This window comes from Rhinatrema bivittatum, chromosome 1 (assembly GCF_901001135.1).
Source record: "Rhinatrema bivittatum chromosome 1, aRhiBiv1.1, whole genome shotgun sequence".
Taxonomy (NCBI): Eukaryota; Metazoa; Chordata; class Amphibia; order Gymnophiona; family Rhinatrematidae; genus Rhinatrema; species Rhinatrema bivittatum.
The window spans coordinates 298,037,130-298,062,098 of record NC_042615.1 but is presented as its reverse complement, the minus strand read 5'-3'; the positions used below and the strand labels follow the sequence as shown (position 1 = coordinate 298,062,098).

Here is a 24,969-nt window from a genome sequence, read left to right as displayed (position 1 = left end):
CATAGAAAATACAGGATTTTAATAGCTGCTCCATTAACCTTTGAAATGCAGCTGCTAACCCAAAAAGCCCAAATGGGAGGGTGATGGATTCATATAGGGGTCAATTTTAAGACTCGCGCTCACATGCAAGCGCAGATTTTATAACATGTGCGTACATGTTATAAAATCCTATCGCCGCACGAACATGTGTGCCGGATTTTAAAATCTACGCACGCATGTGTGGGCAGCCCGCAACTTGTACATGCTTGAGGGAATTTTACAAAGATGCAAGTAGGGCTTTTGCAGTTCCCTATACCCCTATCTAACCTTTCTACCTTTTCCCCTCTCCTCCCCGACCCCCTACCTATTTTTTTTGTTTAACTACTTACTTCAACTTCCAAGTTGAAGAAATCTGCTTTCCTGGGACAGCAACTAATGGTGCAAGGCTTGGCAATGTGCAAACCCCCCCCCCCCCCCCCATTTTTATGCACGTAGCCCTTTTAAAATCGGGCCGTGAGTTCAGAGAGTGATGAAGAAACTTTTTTCCTCATCTTAGCATGAGATAAATATCTCAATATCTTCATCTCAGGTCTAGAACTGATCTATAGATTTACTTTCCATAGCCTGTCCAGCAGGTTTTTAACCCAGGGCATTGGTTAGGTGTCAAACTTGAAAGCTGGATTCATCTTTCTGTAATTAACACAAAACCCAATATCAATACATCACTCATTGCAGGATTCTTGAACTACCACTCTATTTTCTCTAGTTCTTGCTTCACTTACGTTTTTTTCATGGAGAATACCAGAACTCCCAGAGCCATCTATAAATGGTGGGCAAAACAGGCCTGCTTCTTGGAAAGGCAGAAAATGTGTTTGAAAATTGGCAGACTAGGCTTTCTACTTCTTTCTTTTGAGTGACTGTAAGCTGGTCCCTAATTTGTATCAACTGAGGCTCTCATTCCACAAGAATTTGTGGTCCCAACTCAAGATCAGCTCTTTCAAGGATAACAGATAGGTTTAAGCTTACTATCCATGACTTTAATAAATTACTATGGTAGATTTGTTTACCTTTCCTCTTGGCAGTTGACTTCATAATCAACTGGGCCTACCTTCTGAATAATTTCATAGGGCCCCTGTAAGGCATTCATTTATAATCTCAACTTACATGGATGACCAGGCTGGCATTCTCTAACATACAGGCCGATACAGTACAAATGCATGTTGATGGCCCTATTAGTCATTCTCGTGTGATACAGTAAGTAAAATGTGCAGCCAAGCCGCACATTTTACTTTAAGAAATTAGCACCTACCCAAAGGTAGGCGTTAATTTCTGCCGGCGCCGGGGAAGTGCACAGAAAAGCAGTAAAAACTGGCGATATTAAGTCAGAGTGTTGCGACCGTCGCTGCCCGACGTCTCCACTCCATCCACCTTACCTCTTTGGTGACTCCCTCTTTGGTTGATGGAAGTTTGGCTGCCACGGCGTCATTTTGCCGACCTCCTCCGGCATCCCGAGACTGCACCTCACCTATATTACCAGATCTAGGACTCCTCAGGGTTTATTTCCATATAGCAATTCTAAAGAAAATAATGCTAAACTTAGGGACTTTCCAAATACCCAATAGTGGGCCTGATTCATCAAGGCATTTTCCATAGACACAGAATGGGAGAAATGCTTTAGTGAATCAGGCCCAGTGTTGGTAGTAATTTATCCCAGTGCTGTGCCTTTTTGTGGTTAAATATTTTCTACATGTCTTATAAGGATTCTTTTTTATCAGTTTCCTTCTGCTTCTTTTGGCTTCAAGCTCAATTGGAACAAAGGGTAGGATTTGGCAACAGGAGCTCCATTTGCAACTAGGTAGGGATTTTTTCTCCCTATTTCTTATGTGCTCTGAATTTGAATTAGTCCAGGTAGGGCCACCCACCAGGGCTTCTCTGGAACCCTACAATTATGGGCCCTAAATCCGGCCAATAGGCATCACCAATGTGTGATGTCTGACTAACCAACCTGGGAAATGGAAAGACCTGAGCTGAGAATCAAACCCAGGGCCCTCTGCATGGCAGTGCACAGCATTGTAGCTGTCCCAATAGGCAGGACCATCTTTAATAGTTTTGCTGAACGCTTTAAGCCATGCGTTTTGGGGTTGTATAACAAAGTTCAAATCAAGTTCATTTTTAGGAGCCTGCACACCTCCTGTAACAGCCAGGACAAAGTTGGTCCTATAGTCTCTTAATATCACCTTAGAAAACACCGTATGTGCAACCCCCCCCCCCCCCCCAAAAAAAAAAAAAAACCAAAAAAACAAACAACTTAAAGAGCTCATTGGCAATGGGATTGGCTGTCTGGGAGAACATGAGAATTGCCTCTAGGTAAGTTATGGCATTATCTACAAATATACTGATGGCTTGCTGCAATTTCTTCTGACAGTTGATGTACTTGCTACTGCTATGCATGTTGCTGCTCCAGCAACATCTTCAAGAGTTTCTGTCTCCACTGTAGATTAATTCCTCTATTTTCATCTGGAAGGTCTCACAAACAATCCCACTCTCCTGCCACCATAGTAACGAGAAAGAGGAGACAGACTCTTTCAGTAACTTTTCAGAGGGATAGGACTCCAGTGGCATTGCTTCCAACTTCCTCTCCTCTCTGTTCTCGAATTACTGATCTTCCTGTTGGAAACAGAATGCTGGGCTTTATGGACCCTTGGTCTGCCCCAGTATGGCATGTTCTTATGAGATCCAACCCATACATTTTGCTCAGGTTCCTAAGACACGCAGCTGGGTTTCTCTATAAAACAGTTCAAGCTTATTTGCTTATAGTTTCCCCTGGCAGTTTCTAGTACTTTCACTGCTCAGGCACATTACCTGTATGAAGTCTTCTCACACACAACTGCTAGCATAGGCCCAGTGAATTTCAACCACTACCATCAAATGGAATTATAGCACCTCTGGGTAGTTGTATGTGAATGACTGATAAGAAATCCACCAGCACCTATAGAAGGCTTACCCAAGAACAACTTAAAAATAACACAAAAATCCAATAAAGCAAGTCAAGCATGTATTTGTGCTGCAGAAAGTCTAGAACAAATTTGTTTTAAATAAAATATATCTTTAAAATCAGAGTTCACCAGATGGCTAAAAAGACTGACTGCATATAACTGCTGTTAACCTTAAATTTCAGTTTTCACAAGTTACCCTGCAAAATTTGAAAAGCAAAGCATTAACATTTTTTTTAAAAGCAAAAACATTACAGTAGAGGTTAAGCATAACTGCTGAAATGCATGTAATAACAAATAAGAAAAATAACCTAAGACATTAAAATCCACTAGAGTGTTAAAACATTAAAGGAAATAGAAATAGTTCATTAAAAACATCAGAATGTTAGATGAGAGATAAACCAGAAAGTGCAAAATATAGGACTTGAGAAGAGAAAGGACTGTCCCTCCAAGCACAAAACAAAACAACTCTATGGCCCCCTTCTTAAGAAATCAAGCATAGAGATTCCTCTGCAGTGACAGAAGAGCCTAGGCCTTCTCCAAGGATTTGTAATACTCTTTGAGTACACTCCAAGCTTTGGGAGCCATGAAACCATCAGGAGGGTTCTTTCCTTCCCGAGCTAGTTTGCGCATACGAGTTCCAGAAATGAATTCAAAGTCTTCAGGGCTGGAAATAAACAAAACAGAAAGAACATTAGAAATGCAGATGGGAGGAAAGTGGTTGGGTTTTTTTTTTTTTTACTTTCTTTTTAAGGCTTGACAAAACCGTTTATGAAATTATCAAAATACAACTAGAATTAGTTGTAAACAAGTTTACCTTTTTAATTGAGCCCCCTAATAAATTAACAACCAGCTATTTGCCAAATAGCTAAGCACTACTAGTGCTGCTAAACCCTGGGACAGGTTCAGGGTCTCCTTCCTGTTTAGGCTGCAGGGATTTGGGCACACTACTGAGGGGACTGCTGTTCACCACTGCAGGAGGAACGACGACGGACGTAAGAGGCAGGACTTAACCTCTGCAAATGTTTCAGGGCACGCCCAACTTCTGGCCTAAGTTTCCCTGAACCAGCAGAAGATCCATGTTCATTCAGCAATGTCAACAGGAGAGACTGGGATAGAGAAAGGGGGGAAAAACATTAAAAGTAATCCATTGTGTGTATCAGCTCTGAGAAGAGTAAAACAATGTAAAAGATTGATCCAAAGTCAGAGAAATTAAATCGTCATATTCATAAAAGGTGTTTTGAGAAGAAAAAAAAAAAGTTGTATAGGATGTTGTTAGCAATAACTCAACCCTTCCTGTTATGTCTGAGGCATGAAAATGTGCAGTCTGTTCAGAGACACCCAAGTAAAATAGAAAAATGTAAAAATGAATGAATGTCAGGGTGCTGGCATGAAAGAAAGCCCCAGAAAGGACAGGAAGTGATCAATAAGAGGAACCTAAGACAATGCCACGCTGGGTCAGATCAAGATCCATCAAGCCCAGCATCCTGTCTCAGACAGTGGCCAGTCTGGGTCGCACGCATATGACAGATCCCAAAAGGTGAATTTGTGTCTTAATACTCACTCCCAGCGATAGCAATGGTTAAGTCACCTTCACCACATCCTCTGGTAACAGATTCTACAGTTTGATTTCTCATGGAGTGAAAAAGTACTTCCTATGATTTGTTCTGAATCTGCTGGATCATAGTTTCATGGAGTGTTAGCTTACTCTTCCTTTACCATTTACCAGAAGGCAGATAATTAGATGGTACTGGTCTCTTAGCACTTAGGGCCGGATTTTCAAAAGGCCCCGGCAGCGCGTGTAAAGCCCTGGGTCACGTGTAAGTCCCGGGGCTTTACAAAAGGGGCGGTCCGGGGGCATGGCCAGAGGCCTCTCCACGGCCGCTGGGCTGGGGATTGCGCACCGTGCAGAGGCCTCTGGCCAAGCCCCCAGGCTGAAGTAAGTTTTAAAACAAAAAAAGAAAGCAACAAAGTTAGGGGGGAAAGGGCGGAGGAGGTAGGGGAAGGGATGGGAAGGTGAGGTGGGGGAGTAGGGAAGTTCCCTCCCAGGCCGCTCCGATTTCGGAGCGGCCTGGGAGGGAACATGGGAAGGCAGTGGGGCTCGGATAGGGCTCGGCGCGCACAAGGTGCATAATTGTGTACCCCCTTGCTCACGCCGACCCCGCATGTTATAAAATCGGACGTACATGTGCGTGCACCGGGTAGCACGCACACATGTAGGCCACGCGCGTATGTTTTAAAATCCGGCCCTTAATTCTGAAGAATAATGTGGAAAGGGACAATTTAATAATTATCCAGGTCAGAAGTATGGCAGAGCCGATCCCTATACTGGTTTAGCAACATCTGTCTTGTGTGTGTCATGGAATGCACATTTCATGTCTTTTATATGCTTAGCTATGAATTTGTGCATGTATTTGTTTTTTTGTAATAATAGCTTCCATCTTTTTGCATAGGCGGTTATATGACGTATGAATAAATAACTATCCTTTATTTATCCACTCTACCCCACTCATGATTTTACAAATTTCTATCATGTCCCCTTCTCAGCCATCTCTTCTCCAAGCTGAGGAGTCCTAACCTGTGCAGCCTCTCCACATAGCGGAGCCATTCCATCCCCCTTTACCCATTTTTGTTGTCCTTCTCTGTACTACTTCTAGTTCCACTGTCTTTTTTGAGATGCAGCAACCAGAACTGCATACAGCATATAAGGATGGTGGATGTATTGAACAGTGGAGACAAAAAACTATCTGAATTCAAGAAAGCACAGAATAAACACAGGAGATCGTTGATGGAGAGATGGGACTTGTAGTCTTTTTTTCTTCCATCATGTTTCTTCTGTGTATCTAATATATTTTATGTTCTATTCACCATTCTTTTTTAAATCATTCCTAACATTCTATTTGCTCTTTTGACTGTCGCTGCACACTGAGCTGAGGATTTCAACATACTGTCCATAAGGACCCAGCATTCTGTACCTATACTTGGGATTATTTTTCCCTATGTGCATCACTTTGCACTTTTTCACATTAAATTTAATCTGCCATTTAAAATGTCCAGTCTTATCATCTCACAAGGTCCTTCCTGCAGTTGGAAAACAAGAATTGCCATACTGGGTCAGACCAACAGTCCATCAGGAATAGTATACTATTTCCAACAATGGTCAATCCAGGTCACAAGTATCTGGCGGCATCCCAAATAGTAAACAGATTCTATGTTGCTAACACCCAGGGAAAAGCAATGTTTTCCCCCAAGTCTACCTAGTTAATAACTCTTTAAGGACTTTTCCTCCAGGAACCTGTCCAAACCTTTTTTTTTTTTTTTTTAAACCCACTATGCTAACTTCCTTTACCACATTCTCCAGCAATGAATGCCACAGCTTATTTGTGTGTTGATTGAAAAAAAACATTCTCAGATTTGTTTTAAATGTGCTACCAAGTAACTTCATGGAATGTCCCCTAGTCTTTTTTTTTTTTTTTTTTACAAGAGTAAACAGCCTATTTGCATTTACCCATTCCAATCTGCTTATGATTTTACAGACCTCTATCATATTCCCCCTCAGCTGTCTCTTTTCTATGTTGAACAGACCTAACTTCTTTCGCCTCTCCTCAGAGGAAGCAATTAAGTCCCTTTAATCATTTTGGTTGTCCTTCTCTGTACCTTTTCTATTTCCAATATATATATATATATATATATATATATATATATATATATTTTGAGATGTGGCAGATTTTCAGGCAGTAATCTAGGTGTGGTCACACCATGGAGTGATAGAGCTATTATGATATTCTCCATTTCATTCTCACAATCTACTGCTGTCCTGCTGCCAGACATTTACACCTAAAATGACTGCATTGTGGATAATTTGTTTCTGAATTTTGTTTTGCTGCCTTCCCCTCTCCCCCAGTAGCAGTGTGTAGACAATTAACAAAAATCTGGCAACCATCCAGAATACTGTACTTTGCTTTGTAGATGTCCATAACAGGGATACCAGATGGCTCTGGACATTCAAGAACAGTAAGCCAGCCCTGCCTATGTTGACCCCTATCACAGTGCAATCTGAAACAAGGCAGCCATTAAGAAGGGAAACACTACAAGACCAAAAATACAGTTTTAATGGCAGAATTTAAAAAAAAAGAATCTGTTCCACTGACCCCCAGCAACTTGGAAGAATGTAGTAAGCTAGATGATGTCCAGGAATGCCTCATTTAGGATGTTCTAGGACTCTCACCCTGCATATAAAATGAATATGTAATCTGACTGACCGTGGAATTCAGGTTTGATGAATATTCAAGAGGCACCAACGTATTGTGTAACTGCTGCTCTACAACAACAAAAAAAAACCCTAACAAGAAATAGCATGTGGTGTTCAACCATAGAGGGGCTAGAAATAAATTCCCATCAACGGATAAACAATTAAATCAAGAAATAATGGTGATGAGAGGAAAGGAGGGGGGTATGAAAATGCATATGTCATTTCAGATTGTATGTGGCAGGTGTAAGGGTCTCATACGCTGCATATCGATGTCTGTGTGTTATTGTTTTCTTCAAGAAAGAAGTTTAAACATTAAATCAAGAAATAAAGCTAAAAAAAAACCACAATTAAAAAGTGTTAAGAATACAAACCTTCATTACTTCCAGAAATTGTTTGCAGATTGTTAGCAACAAGTGCTGCGTGTGTCATTTAAGAGAGTTAGGAATAATGTTCTCATACTGTAATTGGAACAGTAATAAGGACGTGTGGATAAAGAACACTTATTTTAGTTTTATTTGTCAATTAAAATTGCCTTTGTTTGCTCATATGTATTTATTTGCATCCCATTCTCTGTAGCCAAGTGCCTTGTACTGGTTCTTGTTTATTGTTGGCTGTAATGGCTGCACCAATAATGCGGCAATAAATTAATTATAAATGTGAGTTATTTCCTGTAAATAAAGACTTACTGAAAGAAGCTACTCAGCAAAAATACTGAATTACTGTATCAAAAATAAACAGTTTTAGAATACATAAAACAGACTTAACAAGTATAGAAAAAGTGGCTTAAGTAGGAGATGATTTTTATATTTATTACTCAGTGAAAAAGGGAGGACCACAACTCATGATTGGATAAGGCCAAGATCCTTATAAGAGAGATGAAAGGATAAAATCCAGCATCTCAGAGGTAAATTTGTAATAGCCTGCATAAAAATGTCAGTAAATATGCACATAAATTGCATCAATTATCAATGCAAACACATATGTATGTTAGTTTTAATGGGGTAATTTTCAAAACAATCTGCACACAATTAACACCTGCTACTTTGTGTGCAGAAAATTGAGAAAATTTTCACGCGTACAAGTAAAATTTCAAATGAATTACATGATTACAATTAGCACATAGATGCATACATAACTTGTATTTGTGTACATGCTTTATTTAATTTATTTATTAGATTTTTATATTCTGCTTTTCGCCACTTCAAAGTGGATTACATTCAAGTACTGCAGTTATTTCTCTGTCCCCAGAGGACTCACAATCTAACAGGGTCATTCATCAAAATGCATTATGGCAGTAACGTCCGCAATAACGCCATAACGCACGCAATAGTCCCGATACCACATAGGCGCGAATGCAAATTTTTGAAATGGGCAGGATCAGAAAGGGGTTTGGGAGGGATTAATGAAAATGAGGAGCATTATCGCACATTTTTAACACTGGAAATAATAACACCCTTTTTTCCTGGCATTAACCTGTGCGATATGCCCGAAACGACCTTAACACAATTCGTGATAAAGATTGCAAACTGCATTTTGGCCATTTCTGGGTTTGGGGGGGGGGGGGGGGGAAGAGAGCCTCTGGAGAGGTCTTCACAGAATTCCAACTAATATATCACTATAGGAGGGCCAGCTAATAACTCGAGGTGAGAATTTGGTGGTGGTTTAGGGTTTTGGGGCCAGTTTGACATGCAGAGTGAGACGTACGAACAGCACAGTACACCTCCGTGAAGATTTGACGTCATTTGGAGTGAGGAAAGTCTCTTAAAGATGAGATTTCTATAGTGTTCTCTTGCCCCAGCTTGATGGACTCTATAACAGGGTACTATCAAGCTAGGATGAGAGAACATTGTACACATCTCACCTTTAAGAGACTTTTCTCACTTCAAATGACTTCAAATCTTCACGGAGGTGTACTGTGCTGTTCGTACGTCTCACTCTGCATGTCAAACTGGCCCCAAAACCCTAAACCACCACCAAAATCTCACCTCGAGTTATTAGCTGGCCCTCCTATAGTGATATAAATACCCTATGCAGCCCTTATTAGGAGTCTCTTTCTCCCTCTCCCCCCCCCCCAGGGTGTGAAAACTTTTACTCACCCTGTGATACACTACCTAATGGAACAGCTAACATAGCACATTCTGTGGTAATTATAAGACACAACCCTTTTTCTTATCGCAAGCATTATCCATGCAGAATTATAGCACTTTATTGCATCTAGGGGTAAGTTTGTACCTGAGGCAATAGAGGGAAAAGTGACCTGCCCAAGGTCACAAGAAGCAGCAATAGGATTTGAACACTGGTCTCCCTGGTTCAAAGCCAGCTGCTCTAACCACTAGGGTACTCCTCTACTCCAGAAGTATGCATGTATTTTTTATTCCAGGGCAAGGTCAAAAAGAATGCATGTAAGTTCCTATTTTATAAGATATTTTGAGAATACATTAGGTAACTTATTCATGTGCTTTTACATCTGCTAATTATGTAACAATCAATATCAGACTCCTCTGCTATCAGCTATTGTTGGGAGATTCTCAATAGAAACATAGAAACATGACAGCAGAAAGACCATTTGGCCCATCTAGTCTGCCCATCCATCTAATTTATCCAGCCCTTACAATTCCCATTGCTCCCTCAGAGATCCCCTGTATTTATTTCATGCATTCTCGAATTCAGATACTCTTTGGCCTCCACCACCTCCATTGGGAGGCTGTTCCGTGCATCTATCACCCTGTCTGTAAAGAAATATTTCTTAAAATTACTCCCGAGTCTACTCCCTTACACCCTCGTCCCATGAGACTAGTTCTACAGCATCCTTTCCATGGAAACCTTTTGAGATATTTAAATGTCTCTATCATATATCCCCTATTTTACATTTCATTTACAATATACATGTTTAGATCTTTAAGTCTATCCCCAGAAGCTTTAGAACAAAGACCACTGATCATTTTAGTAGCCACACTATAGACAGACTCCAATCCTTTTGAAGGTGCGTTCTCCAGAATTGAACACAATATTCCAAATAAGGTTTCACCAGTGATCTATACAGGGGCAATATCACCACCCATTTTCTTCTGACCATTCCCTATGCAGCCAAGGATCTTTCCGGCTTTTGTTGTCACTTTGTCCTCCTCTTTGTCCACCTCAAGATTATCAAATAAATCACCCCCCAGATCCTGCTCCTCTTTTTTGCTTAGAAAAATTTTGCCTCCAATACTGTACCTTCCCCTTGGTTTTTGCAACCTAAATGTATTACTCAGGCAGCTAAGATTTAATGCTAAATAATGCAGTCTCTAAACCATTCCTCAAGCTCTGCTAGATCCCTCCTCATGTTCTCTACACTTTCCTAGCTGTCTACCCTGTTGCAGATTTTGATATCATTGGGAAAAAGGCAAACCTTTCCCAACAATCCTTCTGCTATGTTGCACATGAAAATATTGAAAAGAACTGGTCCCAGGACTGATCCCAGAGGCACACCATTGGTAACACTCCCTTCCCAGAATAAACTCCATTTACCACACAGACCATAACCAGTAGTTTTTGTGAGGGGCACAACCTATGACTAGTCAAAAAAATGCAAAGGGCTTCTTCCCAGAGGCAAGTGACCAGCCAGTCCTTTTTCTCACCCTTCACTATGAAATTAGTTTTCACCAAAGATCACCTCATAGCTTCTATGAATTAGCCATAGCCAAATGTTTTGCTTTGAATGTAGAACTCATTTCTGTAAGCTGTGAGGCAACTGAGTGATGCAGCTATTGCACTGACAACACTACAGGGAGATGGACTGGTCATTTACTGGTGCTCTTCTGAGTCAGGGTGACCAAGGTCACCCCTTTCTATGCTCCCTTATTAATTTGATTTTATAGATTCTGCTTTTGGGCACTTCAAAGTGGATTATAATCTGGCACTGTAGTTACCTGTGCCCAGAGAGCTCACAATTTAAGTAGCTGATTCACTAAGGGGTATATTTTAAGACATGCGTGCACGCGTGTCCATGTGCACGTGTTACCCGGCGCGCACACATATACACCCGATTTTATAACTTGCGTGCGCATGTTATAAAATCGGGGGTCGGCGCGCGCAAGGGGTTGCACAATTGTGCACCTTGCGCGCACCGAGCCACGCTGCCTTCCCCCGTTCCCTCCCTCTAGCCTGACCTTCCCAGCCCTTCCCCTAACCTTTCCCCCCTAGCCCTACTCTGACCCCCTCCCCCCGACTTTTATCTGGGCAGGCGCAAGTTGCATGCGCCGGCAGCCTGCCAGCACGCAATCCTCCAACACAGCGGAAATGGCCGCTGTGTCGGAGGCCTCTGGCCCCGCCCCGCTGCGACCGCCCCTTTTTGCAAGCCCCAGGACTTACACGCTTCCTGGGGCTTTACGTGTGTCTCCAGGCCTTTTTAAAATAGGCCCGGCGCGTATAGGGCTTTTAAAATCCGGCCCTATGGGTTTTTCACCATTGACACAACATGGGCGAAAAGCCTTAATGAATCTGGCCCTGATGCAACAGTGGGTGAAGTGACTTGCCCAAGGTCACAAGAAGCAGCAGTAGGATTTGAACCCTGGTTCGTTGCCTGCTGCTCTAATCATCAGGCTGCTACACTCCTATCTCAGACTACTATTCTTTGAAGAATTACTGACACAGAAGACAGGTGGTTTTAAACAGACACATACCAGTTTTCTGCTCTCCTTTCACCTCCTCTTCTGGAGCCTAATAGCTCTCCCATTCTTTCCTCTGTACTGAAACAACCCCCCATATGCCAGGCTCATCTGCACATGAAGAGCCAAGAGGAAAAGAAAACTGAACATGTTCAGTTTAGTGTGATCAGGCTACTTGAACTTTCCTTTGGTTAAGAAACATGCTCATGCTATTTAAACAATCCATTTTTGGGTTTCAATGCAAGGCAATAGTGTGATAATGCTATGGCATTTTTATCAGAAAACATATTTAACGGAAAAGGAGATGAGGAGTAAGAGTTCTTAACATTATTCCTTTTACAGCAGCCATGCTAAATCTTCTTACATCATTCGTTATATAGCAATTTAAACACGTTCATTTTTTTTTTTTTTTTTGCAATAGCACACATTATTTTAGTGCAGGTTTTACTCCACAGGCCCCATAGTTATAGATAGATCCCTATGCAAGACAAGGGTAATAGGCACAGAAAGGGCCTTTACTATATGTTAATAACCGTGTGCTATGTATTAAGGCCTTGAACATGCATTTATTTATTTAACATTTTTATATACCGAAATTCATGTAGCAAATGTTACATATCAATTCAGTTTACATTGTAACAATTAAACATGCACGACAGAGTGCATTTACATCGAACAGGAGGATAAACTTGGATTAAGTAACTGGGGGGTTAACTAACAAGAAGTTATAATAAATAATGTAGTATTTCGATATGATCTGGCTGACTGTACAGTAGGTACGTTCCAAGGTGCATAAATATGAAAAGATTGAAAAGATGCATGTTAAGACAGTCCTCCATTAACACGTAAATCCCAGAATTAGCATGTTCCCTCATTTACATGTGGGTGAGTCATACAATTGAGGCTTTACTGGTCCCACGGGAAACTGCATGGTATGTCACCTTCTACTCACTGTTTGCTGTGGGCCCAGTAAAGGCTAACATTTAACACCTGCCTCAAAACAGATTTTAAATTTTCAACAACTCCACCTTTACTACACTACCTTCTTGCACACTGACACACATTATCATCAACTTTAATCGATCCTAGCTCAAAGCACAGGAAGTAACCAAATAACCTCAAAAGGGGACAAGACAGAAGGGATAAAACAGCAAAAGCTGTTTACTAACTGATTCACCATAACTGTTTACTTGATGACTGATTGTTCTAGAAACCACATAAAAAACAAATGCTATGTCCTGTTTTATATTTTCAGGGAAAGTGAACTCGTCAAGTGAAGATGACAGAATAGATGTTGTGTCTATTTACAGTATGTTACTTTCATCATGAGGAATACCTTCCATTAAAAAGCAGTCAAAACACAGATACATCTGTAGCCGTGTGCTAGCAACTTTTAAAAGCAAGTCTCAAAGTCTAAATCTGTGGAAGCTGGTTTTAAAAAGTCCTAACACAGCTTTGTGATATCTAAAATGTATTTAGTTATTTTATTTATGGAGAACCCATAATTTACTTAAAGTATAGGATGGAGCCATCATTAAGGAGCCGGGAGACATAAGGACATTATCCTCATTGAGGTTTTCAGAACAGCCTCTACAGTGTTATATATGTGGATGTCGTAGAAAGCAAAAATCAGGAGGTGCTGGGAGATAGTAAATGGCCTACTGCCACCAGGATTCATAATAATGACATTTTAATCAACATTCATGGGCCAAGATCATTGAAGCCTTTTTCTTACTTCTGTAACATATCAAAGAGTGAAAAGCAGCAGAAAATAAAATAAAATATATGGGTCTGTGCTCTCAGCTCACAAATGTTTTACTGTGGGGGTCTGTTGGTAAACTCTTGTGCTATATATAAATCTACAGTTCATTCCCCCATGAAGATCAATTAAAGCAAGTAACATCATAAAAACAATTCTATTGCTCACTCTGTATCGATTACAACTTTACAATTAAGAACATAAAAAATACCATACTGAGAGATCAACAGACCATCAAGCACAGCCTCCTGTCTCCAACAGTGTCCGGTCCGGGTCACTTGAAGAACCCAGTAAATCCAAATATGAAAATCTGTTCAATGTTGCTCTCCACAAAACTTGAAGCAAAACAGCCAAAATCTATGTACCTAATATTTATTAGAGATGTGTTTCGGGTAAAAATTTTGTGTTGGGCTTTGATTCGGGCCCCCCCCCCAATGGGAATTTCACTTTTCCTGTGGTTTGGGGTTTTTTTTTTCGGGGTCCCGATTTTTGAGTTAGCACGCACTATCGGGAGTTACCGCGCACTAACTCAAAAATGAATTTTTTTCCGAAATTTTGGAAAAAAAAAATCAATCGTTTTTCATTTCTCCTGAACCATTCTGAATTAGGAAATTTCATTGACATTGCCTAATTCAGGAAAAACGATTGCACATCCCTAATATTTATGGACTTATACTCCAGAAACTTGTCCAAACCTTTTTAAACTCATGTATACAACTAGCCTTAACCAAGCATTCTGACAATTCCTCACAATGAGCTCATGTTTTAATTACTTTGAAAAATTTTGTGCAATCTGCAATTAGTTCATTCATGGCACCTTTTTCTAGATCATTTATTAATATGTTAAATACTGGTCCAAGAACAGATCCCATTCTAGACCTATTCTTGGTTTCCTGTCTTTTAACCAATTACCCTGGACACTGCCTCCTAGTCCATGACTTTGTAATTTCCTGAAGAGTCTTATGTGAGACTTCATCAAATGCCTTCTGAAAATCCAGGTATGCTATATCGACCGGCTCATCCTTATCCACGTTTACACCTTCAAAAAATTCTCATGGATCGGTAAAGCAGGACTTCCCTTTGCTAAAGCCATGGTGGCGTTTCCCCATTAAGCTATTCCTATTCATATGTTGCGTATAATCCTAGAGTATTATATTCATATGTACAAGGGTTGATAAAACCGAATCCGGTGTTTAATATTGAGTCTGCTGAAATTAAATACCAAGATTTTGCTCTATTTTTTTTAAAGAGAAAATAGACAAATTAATTAAGAAATTTCAACCTATAAAGGAACAGAAGATTGATCTTGGGGAAACAGCTGGATGTGAATGGTCCGTGTTTGAAACTGCTTTGATGATTTTTTAATGGAATTGAGGAATATAAACTAAATCAAGCTTTCCAGTCAGTATTTTCCCAGATTACCCCATAGCCCTTTTAAAAACTGGCATTATACAGACTACCCTTCAGTCTTCAGGAACAGTGGTAGATTTTAAAGATATGTTACACATTAACAGGAACAGATCTGCAATTTCATACTGGAATTCTTTCAGAACTCTGGGGTGAATACCATCAGGTCCTGGTGATTTGTTGCTATTGTCCCTGTCAATTTGCTCTAATACATCCTGCAGTCTTACAGTGATTTGTTTCAATGCCTCTGACACATTACTTTTCTAGTGTAGTTATCTCTCCAATGCTCTCTTCAGTAAAGATTGAAGCAAAGAATTCACTTAGTTTTTCTGCAATGTCAGTCTTTTCTGCGCACCTTTATTACTCCTTGGTCATTTACTGGTCCAATTACATTCCTTCACAGGCTTCTTGTTTTTGATTTATTTGAATAAGTTTTAATTGTTTTTGCCTCTGATGCAATTTTTTTCTCAAATTCATTTTTAGCATGCCTTATTGTTTTCAATCTGCAATGCCAGTGCCTATGCTCTTTCTTATTCTCCTTATTTGGCTTTGCTTTCCATTTTTTAAAAAGATGCCTTTTTGGTTTTAATATCCTCTTTCACAGTGCCATTTAACCCACTGGCATTCTTCTACCGACCTCTTTTTAATGTGTCAAATATATTTTATCTGGGTTTTCAAGATGGTATTTTCAAACAATCTCTAATTCTCATGCAGTTTTTTTTAATCTTTAAAATTGCCCCATTTAGTTTCTTCCTAATTTTCTCATTTTATCGCAATCTCACTTTTTGAAGTTGAATTCTACTGTGTCAGTAGCATGGGATCTTATTGGTGTTTGGGTAATTGCCAGGTTCTTGTGGCATGGTTTGGCCTGTGTTGGAAACAGGATGCTGGGCTTGATGGACCATTGGTCTGACCCAGCATGGCAATTCTTATGTTCTTATAACTCCAATGTGACTGCATTATGATCACTATTGCAAAGTATCCCCATCAACATTACCCCTAGCCCTAGGGCCTGCAATCCACTGAACTAAATCTAAACTAGTTCTTCCTCTTAAATGTTTTCCAGGATTAGGTATTCCATGAAGCACTCATTTATGGCATTTTAAAATTTTATCTCCCTTGCATGACCTGATGAGATATTCACCCAATCAATATTGGAGCAATTGAAGTCTCCCATTGTGCTGCCAAAAGTATTAACCTAGTTAATCTGTTAGCATTTTACAGTATCTTTCATCATTCCTATCAGATGGATGATATTATACTCCTACTATTATACTCTTCCCCATCTCACATGTATTTCTATCCTTAGAGATTTCAGATTGCAGTTTGTTTCCTGTTGCACTTTTATCCTACTTGACTTTGCCATCTTTAACATATAGTTGTATGCAAAGGTTTAGCCACATTGGGTCAAATTGTATGTTTCAATGAATTTCTAAGTGAACAAAAGTTGACACAAACTCTAATGTGGTGCAAAGTTAAACATTTAGAAACAAAAATAGCAGAATAGGCAAATAAATATGCAGACGAAAGTCGAGTAAAGTTTTCTGCTGCACAGCCCTGATGCAGCATGAAGAGCCATGTCAGGTTTGTGTTTGGCATTATGAGAACTCTCGTAGCTGCATTACTCGAACTAATCTGAGAGGCCTTTTGGCAAGATAAGCACTTTTGGTCTTTCTTTTAAGCACCAGTGTATTAAAGTGCAACAAGTTAGATTTATTTCATTAGAAAACTGATAAAGATTGGGAAAGAATTTTTGAATAAATGCTCTAGTGAGGCTTTTTATATATAGAATTCCACTGAAAAAGGCTTTTTCCCATGATCGCATCTTGCTCGCAAGCGTGAAGGTAAAAAGCTGTGGAAGTTCAAGTTTTCTATGGCTGCTGTCTGAGGTTTTCCCTTTCTAAAAAGAATATTTTTTATTACAAAATTACTGATGCTTTAAAATTATTCAAAGCTTTTTGTGTATAAATATTTAATTATACCAGTGTGTTGCATGTTTTTGTTTATGACAACGTTAAACATGACATTTGTTATGATTTCATCAGCTGTGCAGCCTCATTGTACCCTGATTTCAGACCACTATGAAGCCTCCCCACCTGCAGAGGCCCCCAGTGAATTCTGCCCAGAGTTATCCAAGAGATCTCCTCAATGGCTTCCTAAATTAGCCTGTCTTGCAGCCTACACTACACCAGGATTCCTCAATGAGCTTGGCCTTCAGCCTTGCCAAGCTCCTCCTCACCACTTATACCACAACCAAGCTTCAGCCTTATGTAATCCAGCCTTGCCAGTTCACCCTTGCCTTGTCATGGAGTCAGCTTTGGCTCTTTGATCTGAGTGCTGCTCTTTCCCTTGCCTTATGGCCTCTGCACCTTCTTGTTCCCTGCTCCTTGCCTTGTGGTTCCCAGACCTTTTGCTACCTTGTACTGTGCCCTATGGCCATTGGACCTGCTCTCAGTTCTTACCTTGCTCTGTGGCCTACCCTAAGCCTTGCCTTGCCCTGTGGCCTTTGGGCCAGACCTTACCTTGCTTCTGGCTCTGTAGCCTCTCCAGGCCTCGCCATGCTTGCTGGTCTTTGGGTCTTATGCCTAACTGCCTACAGGCCTTCTATCTCGCTGCCTTCAAGTCTTTTGTGTTCTTTGTTTTCTGTTGTCTTGTCTAGTTCTTTTCCAGTCCTGTCCCTGTCTTCCTTGTCTATTCCTGTCCTGCCCAGTCCTAGTCTTAGTATACTTTCTCTGTCTAGCTCATGTATTGTCTTGCTCCAGCCTGTACCTAGTTCTAGTCTTTGCCAGTTTCAGCTTGTCTGTATCTGTGTCCTGTCCCTGTAACCATTGCTCAGGATCCAGACTAGCCAGGCTGTCCAAGCCTCACTCCAGACCTAGCAGCCTGTCCAAGTCTTGCTCCAGACTACTCAGTCTGTTCAGCCTTGTTCCTGACTGACCAGTCTTGCTCCCGCCTGCACACACTCACCATACTATATTGCTACAGCAAAGCCCTACTGGCCCCCAGAATCCAAGGGCTCGACCTGCGGGAGAGGGGACTGGCTAGGTAGAAAACTGGCCCTAGTTGTTCCCAGCATCCAGCCATGCAGTTCTGTACCGCTCCTTCCCACTTTTCCTTGCAGAACTCTTCTAGCTCAGACATTCTTCAGTCTGCTGGCATGCACATCCCAGAGATTTCTAATAATCTCCTCAAAGTCTGGAAACTGTGAAGTCAATTCCAAAATCTTCATCATCTTTCCTGTTAAGTACTGCATAGTTGATTTTAACATACGTTTCAGATCACTATGTTGCTGAAATATCCAACCTCTTTTCAGCTTCAATTTCTTCACTATCTGTGGGACATTAGTTTCTAAGATGTGAAGAATGAAGAAAAGTGGATCTAGATACAGACAACAACCAACAAGGTCTGAATTATTTAGACTGGGAAAACAAATAAGCATGGGTATAGCTTGCTTATTGCGGCGGTTATTACCCCAAACTAATTAAGCTAGATATTTCACTTAGAGGCAGTTCCAACACTGCTCTCTACATTAATGGGGGGGTGGAAGGGAAATAGAATCAAAAGGTTACTAAGAGCCAAGAGTAACAGATAAGTATGAGAAAAAAAAAGTGCAAGACTTGCTGGGCAGACTGGATAGGCCATTTGGTCTTCTTCTGCAGTCATTTCTATGTTACAAAAGGTTCCAGGCTTTGTTTTACATACTTTAGGCGATGACTTTTGTGATGAAGTAGTAGAAAATGTTTCCTTCTGACAACTCTCCCAAGCAGAATATTGTGTAATAAACCATTGTTCTGTAGGCCTGTGAACAACTGCTCCAGCGTCAGCTCTTTTTATGCACAAAAGTTCTGTGTGAAACTGAGAACTATGAGTTTCCTGAAAACCCACTATGGATGTTTTTAGTCCATCTAAAACATGTGGCTGAAACTTGTGAACTTTTCCATGGTTCCAGTGGCTAGAACTGCAAAGACCATGAAAGAAGAGAATCATGGTCACACTTGTCAACATTCATGTTTGGTGCCCTACTGTTAACAACTACAAGCAAAATTAAAGTGCTGGCATGCCACCAAACCAAAAATAACCAGTGCCTTTGTGTGAGGCAGCCTGATGGGCTATCGAGAGCTCATACTTCCTGCCTCCCTACCATGGAGTGCTAAACTAGAATTTGCTGATCTCTCACATTCTGAAGTAATGGATTCATTCAAGCAAGACAGAAAAAGTGAAGTTACGTATCTGCTAAGAATGTTCCCTGAAGACAGTCACACACATGGGCCAAGAAAGACATCCGGCACTGAATGAGCATATTCTTCCAGAGCTTTCTGGAAAAATCAAAAATGTTTTTCACTTCTCATGCACAGCAGTTCCAGCTCTGCAGAGGATCCACAGGTTATGTCAGTTCCATGTTTTAGGTGACTGGAGGGAAAACTCCAGAAAGGAGGTGAGAGTTTGTGCCACTGTGAACTGCTCTGAAGACAGCAATTCTCTATTCTCTGAACACCTGTTACAGGTAAGCAACTGTACTCTCTCTGAAGTCATGCAGTTCACCAGGTCACACAAATGGACTCCCTAGGTAAAGGTAGTCTTCCATGAAAAAGAAAACTACAAAAATTACCAACAGGCGGGAATATTATTTAGTTGGAAAATGTTTTTTTCCCCAGCAAGAAGGAAGACAACCTAAAATCATAAAACTGTGCCCTAGAAGGAAACGTGTTGGATTCTACCCCTGAAAGACAAACAGCCCTAATGTACTATCTTGCTGGAAGGCCAGACAGTAATTGGATGTAAAATATGTGACCTGAACTCTACATTGCGGCCCTAGAAATCCCCTCAAAGAATGCAGACTTTAGTCCAATGATCAACGTCGCCAAGGTCCTTACAGTATGGGCCTTGATAAGCCTTGCTATTGTCACATATGCAAATAACAGAAGGCAATGATATTTATTAAAAAAAAAAAGTTTTATAATCTGCAATCTCCTACAATCAATCAATGCGAAATCTGCTATCACAACAAAAAGAAGAGTACTGTCACTGCTCTTCCAGTTTTCTTAAGATCAAAAGAAACAAAAAGCTGCGTGAACTTTCTCAGGATTTGAGTCTGCTCCATGCAGAAGGTGGCAACTTTTGCACTCCATGAAATGAAGAACCTTTTCACTTTTATAAATGTTTGGACTAGGGAAAGCGTTGGCAGGAAGGCCAAAGCCACCTTAGACAGAAAATTGGGATATGTGCAAAGCACCAACCCACTATGATGAAACATGGTATAAGGAGGAAAAGCCATTATGGCCTGGAGTTCACTGATTCTGTGGGCTTAAATGACCTCCACCAGACATGCAGTCTCCTATGTCTGGTACTTAAGCTCACAAAAGTCAAGAGGCTCAAAGGGAGCTTTCATCAGCTGGGGAAGAACTGCATTGTTGTACCATGATTCTATAAGAGGCTTAATGTGAGGCTTCAATTGAAGCAAGCCCCTCATGAACCTAAACAATCACAGGCTGCACATAAATGAAGTTTCCTTCTGTATACTGATAAGTGCCAACTGTACAGAGATAAAATCTAACACAACAATGTTTAGGCAAAAAGCTCTGAAAGATGTAGAAGGTATTTAAACAGTTTTTGTGGGGGGCAAGAGAAAGGATGGTGGATTCTTTGTCAGAAGACACTACTGGGAGGACCAGATGTTGGATATTAGAGAGTTGGGGAAGTTCACAATTTGATTGTTTTCTCAGGGAAAAACTCAAAGGAGAGAAAACCAAGTCTGCCTCTGTCAAAAGGGAGTTATAAAAACAGATACGTACAAAGAGACCAAATGGTTCCTACAGTCTGTCCCAAGCTTATAGGGCCATACAAGTCACCCCCATACTTATCAGTTTCCCAGACTGTCAAAGTCAGAGCCCTTGTTGGTTGCTGTTTAAGTCCATTCACCTCTTGCTGTTGAAGCAGAGAGCAATGTTGGAGTTATATCAAAAGTATCAGGCTTACTGGGTAAGGATAGCAACAGCCGCATCATCAAGTTACTGCCATGCTTATTTGTTTTCCCAGACTGTAAAATTCAATGTCCTTGTTGGTGGCTGTCTGAATCTAGTTTATTTATTTATTTATTTTTAACTTTTATATACCGACATTCTTGCATTAAATGCAAATCATGCCGGTTTACAGTGAAACAGAAAAAGCAGGAAAAAATTCCTTAGTCGAATACAATGAAACAGCTTTTCTTCTTTTCCCAGTAAGTTACCCACATGCATTCTTTTCTTCATCTCCATCCTCTAGCCTTTAGGGTTCCACAATGTTTATCCATGCCGCTTTGAAATCTTTCACTGTGTTTGTCATCACCACTTCTTCCAGAAGGGCATTCCAGGCATCCACCTCCCTCTCCGTGAAGAAATATTTCCTGACATTGGTTCTGAGTGACCCTCCCTGGAGTTTCATTTCATGACCCCTAGTTCTATTAATTTCTTTCCAACACAAAAGGGATGTTGTTGATTGTGCATCATTAAAGTCTTTCAGGTATCTGAAGGTCTGTATCATATCTCCCCTGCACCTCCTCTCCTCCAGGGTATACATATTTAGGTCCTTCAGCCTCTCCTCATAAGTCGTTTGATGAAGACCACCCACCATTTTGGTCACCCTTCTCTGAATCACTTCCATCCTGTCTCTGTACCTTTTGAGATACAGTCTTCAGAAGTGAACACAGTACTTCAGGTGAGGCCTCACCAAGGACCTGTACAAGGGGATTATCACCTCCTTTTTCTTACTGGTTAATTCCTCTCTCTATGTAGCCCAGCATTCTTCTGGATTTAGCTATCACCTTGTCACATTGCTTCGTTGTCTTCAGATCTCTAGACACTATCACCCCCTAAGGTCCCTCTCTTACTCCGTGCACAACAGCCCTTCACCCCACATACAGCTCTTTTGGATTATCGCACCCCAAATGGATGACTCTGAACTTCTTGGCATGGAACCCCAGCTGCCATATCTTCGACCACTGTTCAAGCTTCCTTAAATCACGTCTCATTCTCTCTACTCCTTCCAGTGTGTTCACTCTGTTGCAGATCTTAGTATCATCGCAAACATAAAAACTTTACCTACTATCTCTTCCACTCCCTAATCCCCTTTTAATTTTATTAAGGTTTCAACCATGAACATATTGGAAGATATGTATATCTCTCGACTTCCATAGTCTCCCTTCTGACCCCTTCCTTGATCAGAAGACTGCTTCCTTCAATTTCAAGACTATTGCAAACAGGTCTACTGGGCTTGCCCACCTCAAGGAAGAACCCATTTGCTATATCCTGGTCCAGGGACCACTTCTGGGAGGCCAAGTGTCAAGTGAGTGTTTGGCAGGGTATTATCTCTTCCTGCCAGATATGTAGTCATCCTGTGAGACGGTCCAGTACCACACTAAGTTTCCAAAACAAAACAATGGATCCTGTTCCTCCCTGCTTGTTCAGGTAGAACTTGACCACCTGATAGTCTGAACTAGTGCAATTTTGTTGACCACCTAAAAGCTTTTAGAGTGGTCAGAACTGCTCATATATCGGTGAGCCTTTCCTGCACATCCTCACAAAGGCTCGAGGCCCATAGCCACTGTCAATAGCCATTGCAAAGGCTCTTGATATTATTTAGCAAGCATCATGGGTCATACAATCTAGATACTTTCTACACTCCATGTTTGTTTCTATCAGATGCTGAAACTCTGCCTATTTTTCGAGGGAGAAATCCAGAATTCCGGGGCCCCCATAGCACTATGTATAAAAATTACTTTATGTAGCTATAATAGGACACTCTGCAGAACTGGAGCATAGTGTCCTAGTAATAAGTCTTCCCACAGATGTCTAATGTCTGAAAATCACATCTGAGGAGGACAGAGATATGGGTTCTCAATTTATGGCCCTTTTAGGTGTAACTGTAACTTACCAACAAGAAGTATGGTACGTGGGGGGTCTCCCACATCCATACATCCTGAAAGAGAAGATGGCTGGACACTGCCACCAACTTTTTAAGGGGATTTAGATATTTAAGGCTGAAAAGAGATACCCTGGGCTCAAAGGTGACACCCAAAGCCACCTTTTGTACAAAGCCTGAAAAGGAAAAGGTTCTCAGGCTGAATTTAACTCCTGGTCTAGGAGCAGAGAGGGCCCTGATGGGATGTCAGCTATGTATTTCTCTTCAGAACAGTACTCTGACATCCATCCAGGTCCTCAGAACTCCTCAGACTCAGAACATTGGTTGAAAAAGTCTAGAACCACATCAGCCATGAAGCAGAAGATCACTGTGGCCTAAAACTCTGCTCTATTACTTCAGAAACAAAGGAGGCAGAGGGAAAGAAAAGGCTTTCCACTTGAAACTCACTCTAATTTGACTCAGCACTGAGAAAGCTCCAACACAGTTCCAATGCACAGAGCCCAATACATTCAGCACCTAAGCAGTTGCCAAAAGAAGCCTTGCTTGACATACCAAGTAGAACTGAGGTGTATATAATGTATTAAGCAAACACTATGGCGAACTGAGAGAAGTCATGCCACTACAGAGTGGAAACTGCCATGCATGGACAATAAAAGGTTTCTGCATTTTCCAAAAAGCTCTGGAAAAATCCATCCATTCAGCATCTATTGCAGTCACATGACCCATTTGTAAGACTTTGTGAACAGCTCATTTTCACAGAACCGAATCAACATCTTGAGAGGCTAAGGCAATCATTTTCTATAAAATCATAATGTTAATAAACTCTACCTCCCTTCTCCAGTCACAGGAACATGACTTAATATCTGGCAGCACTGCAAGGAAGCATGCTGAATGACTTGGCCTCGATTCTGATTAAAGGAAACAGTCATTAATTACAGATTGCACTTTTTTTTCCCGGAAACCTACACTCTCTAATCTGTCGACCCTGCTGCAATAGCACTCATTTGTTCCTTGATGAGACTCATTTTCTTTTTGTGCTTTCCCTGTTATGCCTATAATCTAAAACGTTACAACAGAGAGAAAGAAACCTTATCTTAAACCTTACAAGAAAGGCAAATATGAGCAACAACAAACAAATTATACCAGCTCCTTAAATAAATGCATTTCTCCTTCACACAACAGTGCATCACAGCATTTTAGTTCTACTGTGATGAATTTTCACCATTGTGATTCAATGTCTATTCTCACAGAGTGATTCTCTCACTTCTGCCATTTTACACCAGCGAGTCTCAACATCTGTATTTATGGTTCTTCAAACTAGTCTTGTTTGCAGAATAACCCAAAATTATATAAATTTAGTGGTTCTAAGGCCAATTGTTTGCAAATCTCTCATGTGGATTTATTAGAAATAGCTTGAAAAATCAGAATTGTCTGGGAGCCACATTGACAAGACAGTGCAGCACTGGTTTACACACATTGCTGCTAACACTTCACATCCTGATTTGCTGCTGTCAGTAAATTACAAAATATTCTCCCTGCAGGCAAAATATTACTCATATTCCAAGTACAATCAGTTTCAATGAAACACAAATCTGCTAATAGACAGTCTTTTGGGCCTAAGGCATATTGGACTATAAGCAAGTCTCCTCAGCGTAAACTGTATTTTACGTAGATAGGATGAATTAGCCATGATCTGTTGGGTGACATCAAGCGGCACTGAACGGAACTCTATCTCCAAGCTAGTAGAGCTTTGAGCTCTACTGAGCATGTGCAGGAGTTCCCATGTGGGCATTGCCTCCGTTTCTCTTCAGTCTATTTCAAATCTAGGATAGGGATAGTCTGCTGTCTAGGGAGGCAGGTTGGTATCTCATGGCTAAGTCATCCAGCTATACAGAAACATCATATACAATAAGCAAACTTACATTTTTAATCAATAAGCAGGGCTAAGTTATCCATGATCTGTGGGGAGTCCCAAGCTGAGGATTGCAGCATTTCTCTTCCTTTTTTTTTTGTAATCTAGACCCCATCATG

At 40.8% G+C, this 24,969-nt stretch overlaps 1 protein-coding gene across 2 annotated transcripts in view; it reads right to left on the bottom strand.

Annotated features, from left to right (window-relative positions):
• Window positions 1-3,012: 3,012 nt before the first annotated feature.
• The window catches only part of PAPSS1 (3'-phosphoadenosine 5'-phosphosulfate synthase 1), a 215,050-nt gene continuing 193,093 nt past the window's right edge, over window positions 3,013-24,969 (bottom strand). The window contains exon 12 of one of the 2 annotated variants that reach the window (XM_029596800.1): window positions 3,013-3,639. In XM_029596800.1, the coding sequence (XP_029452660.1) occupies window positions 3,501-3,639 (139 nt within the window). In that variant the 3' untranslated portion in view covers window positions 3,013-3,500. The remainder of the gene's footprint in view (window positions 3,640-24,969) is intronic. The other variant, XM_029596803.1, reaches the window with a different exon arrangement.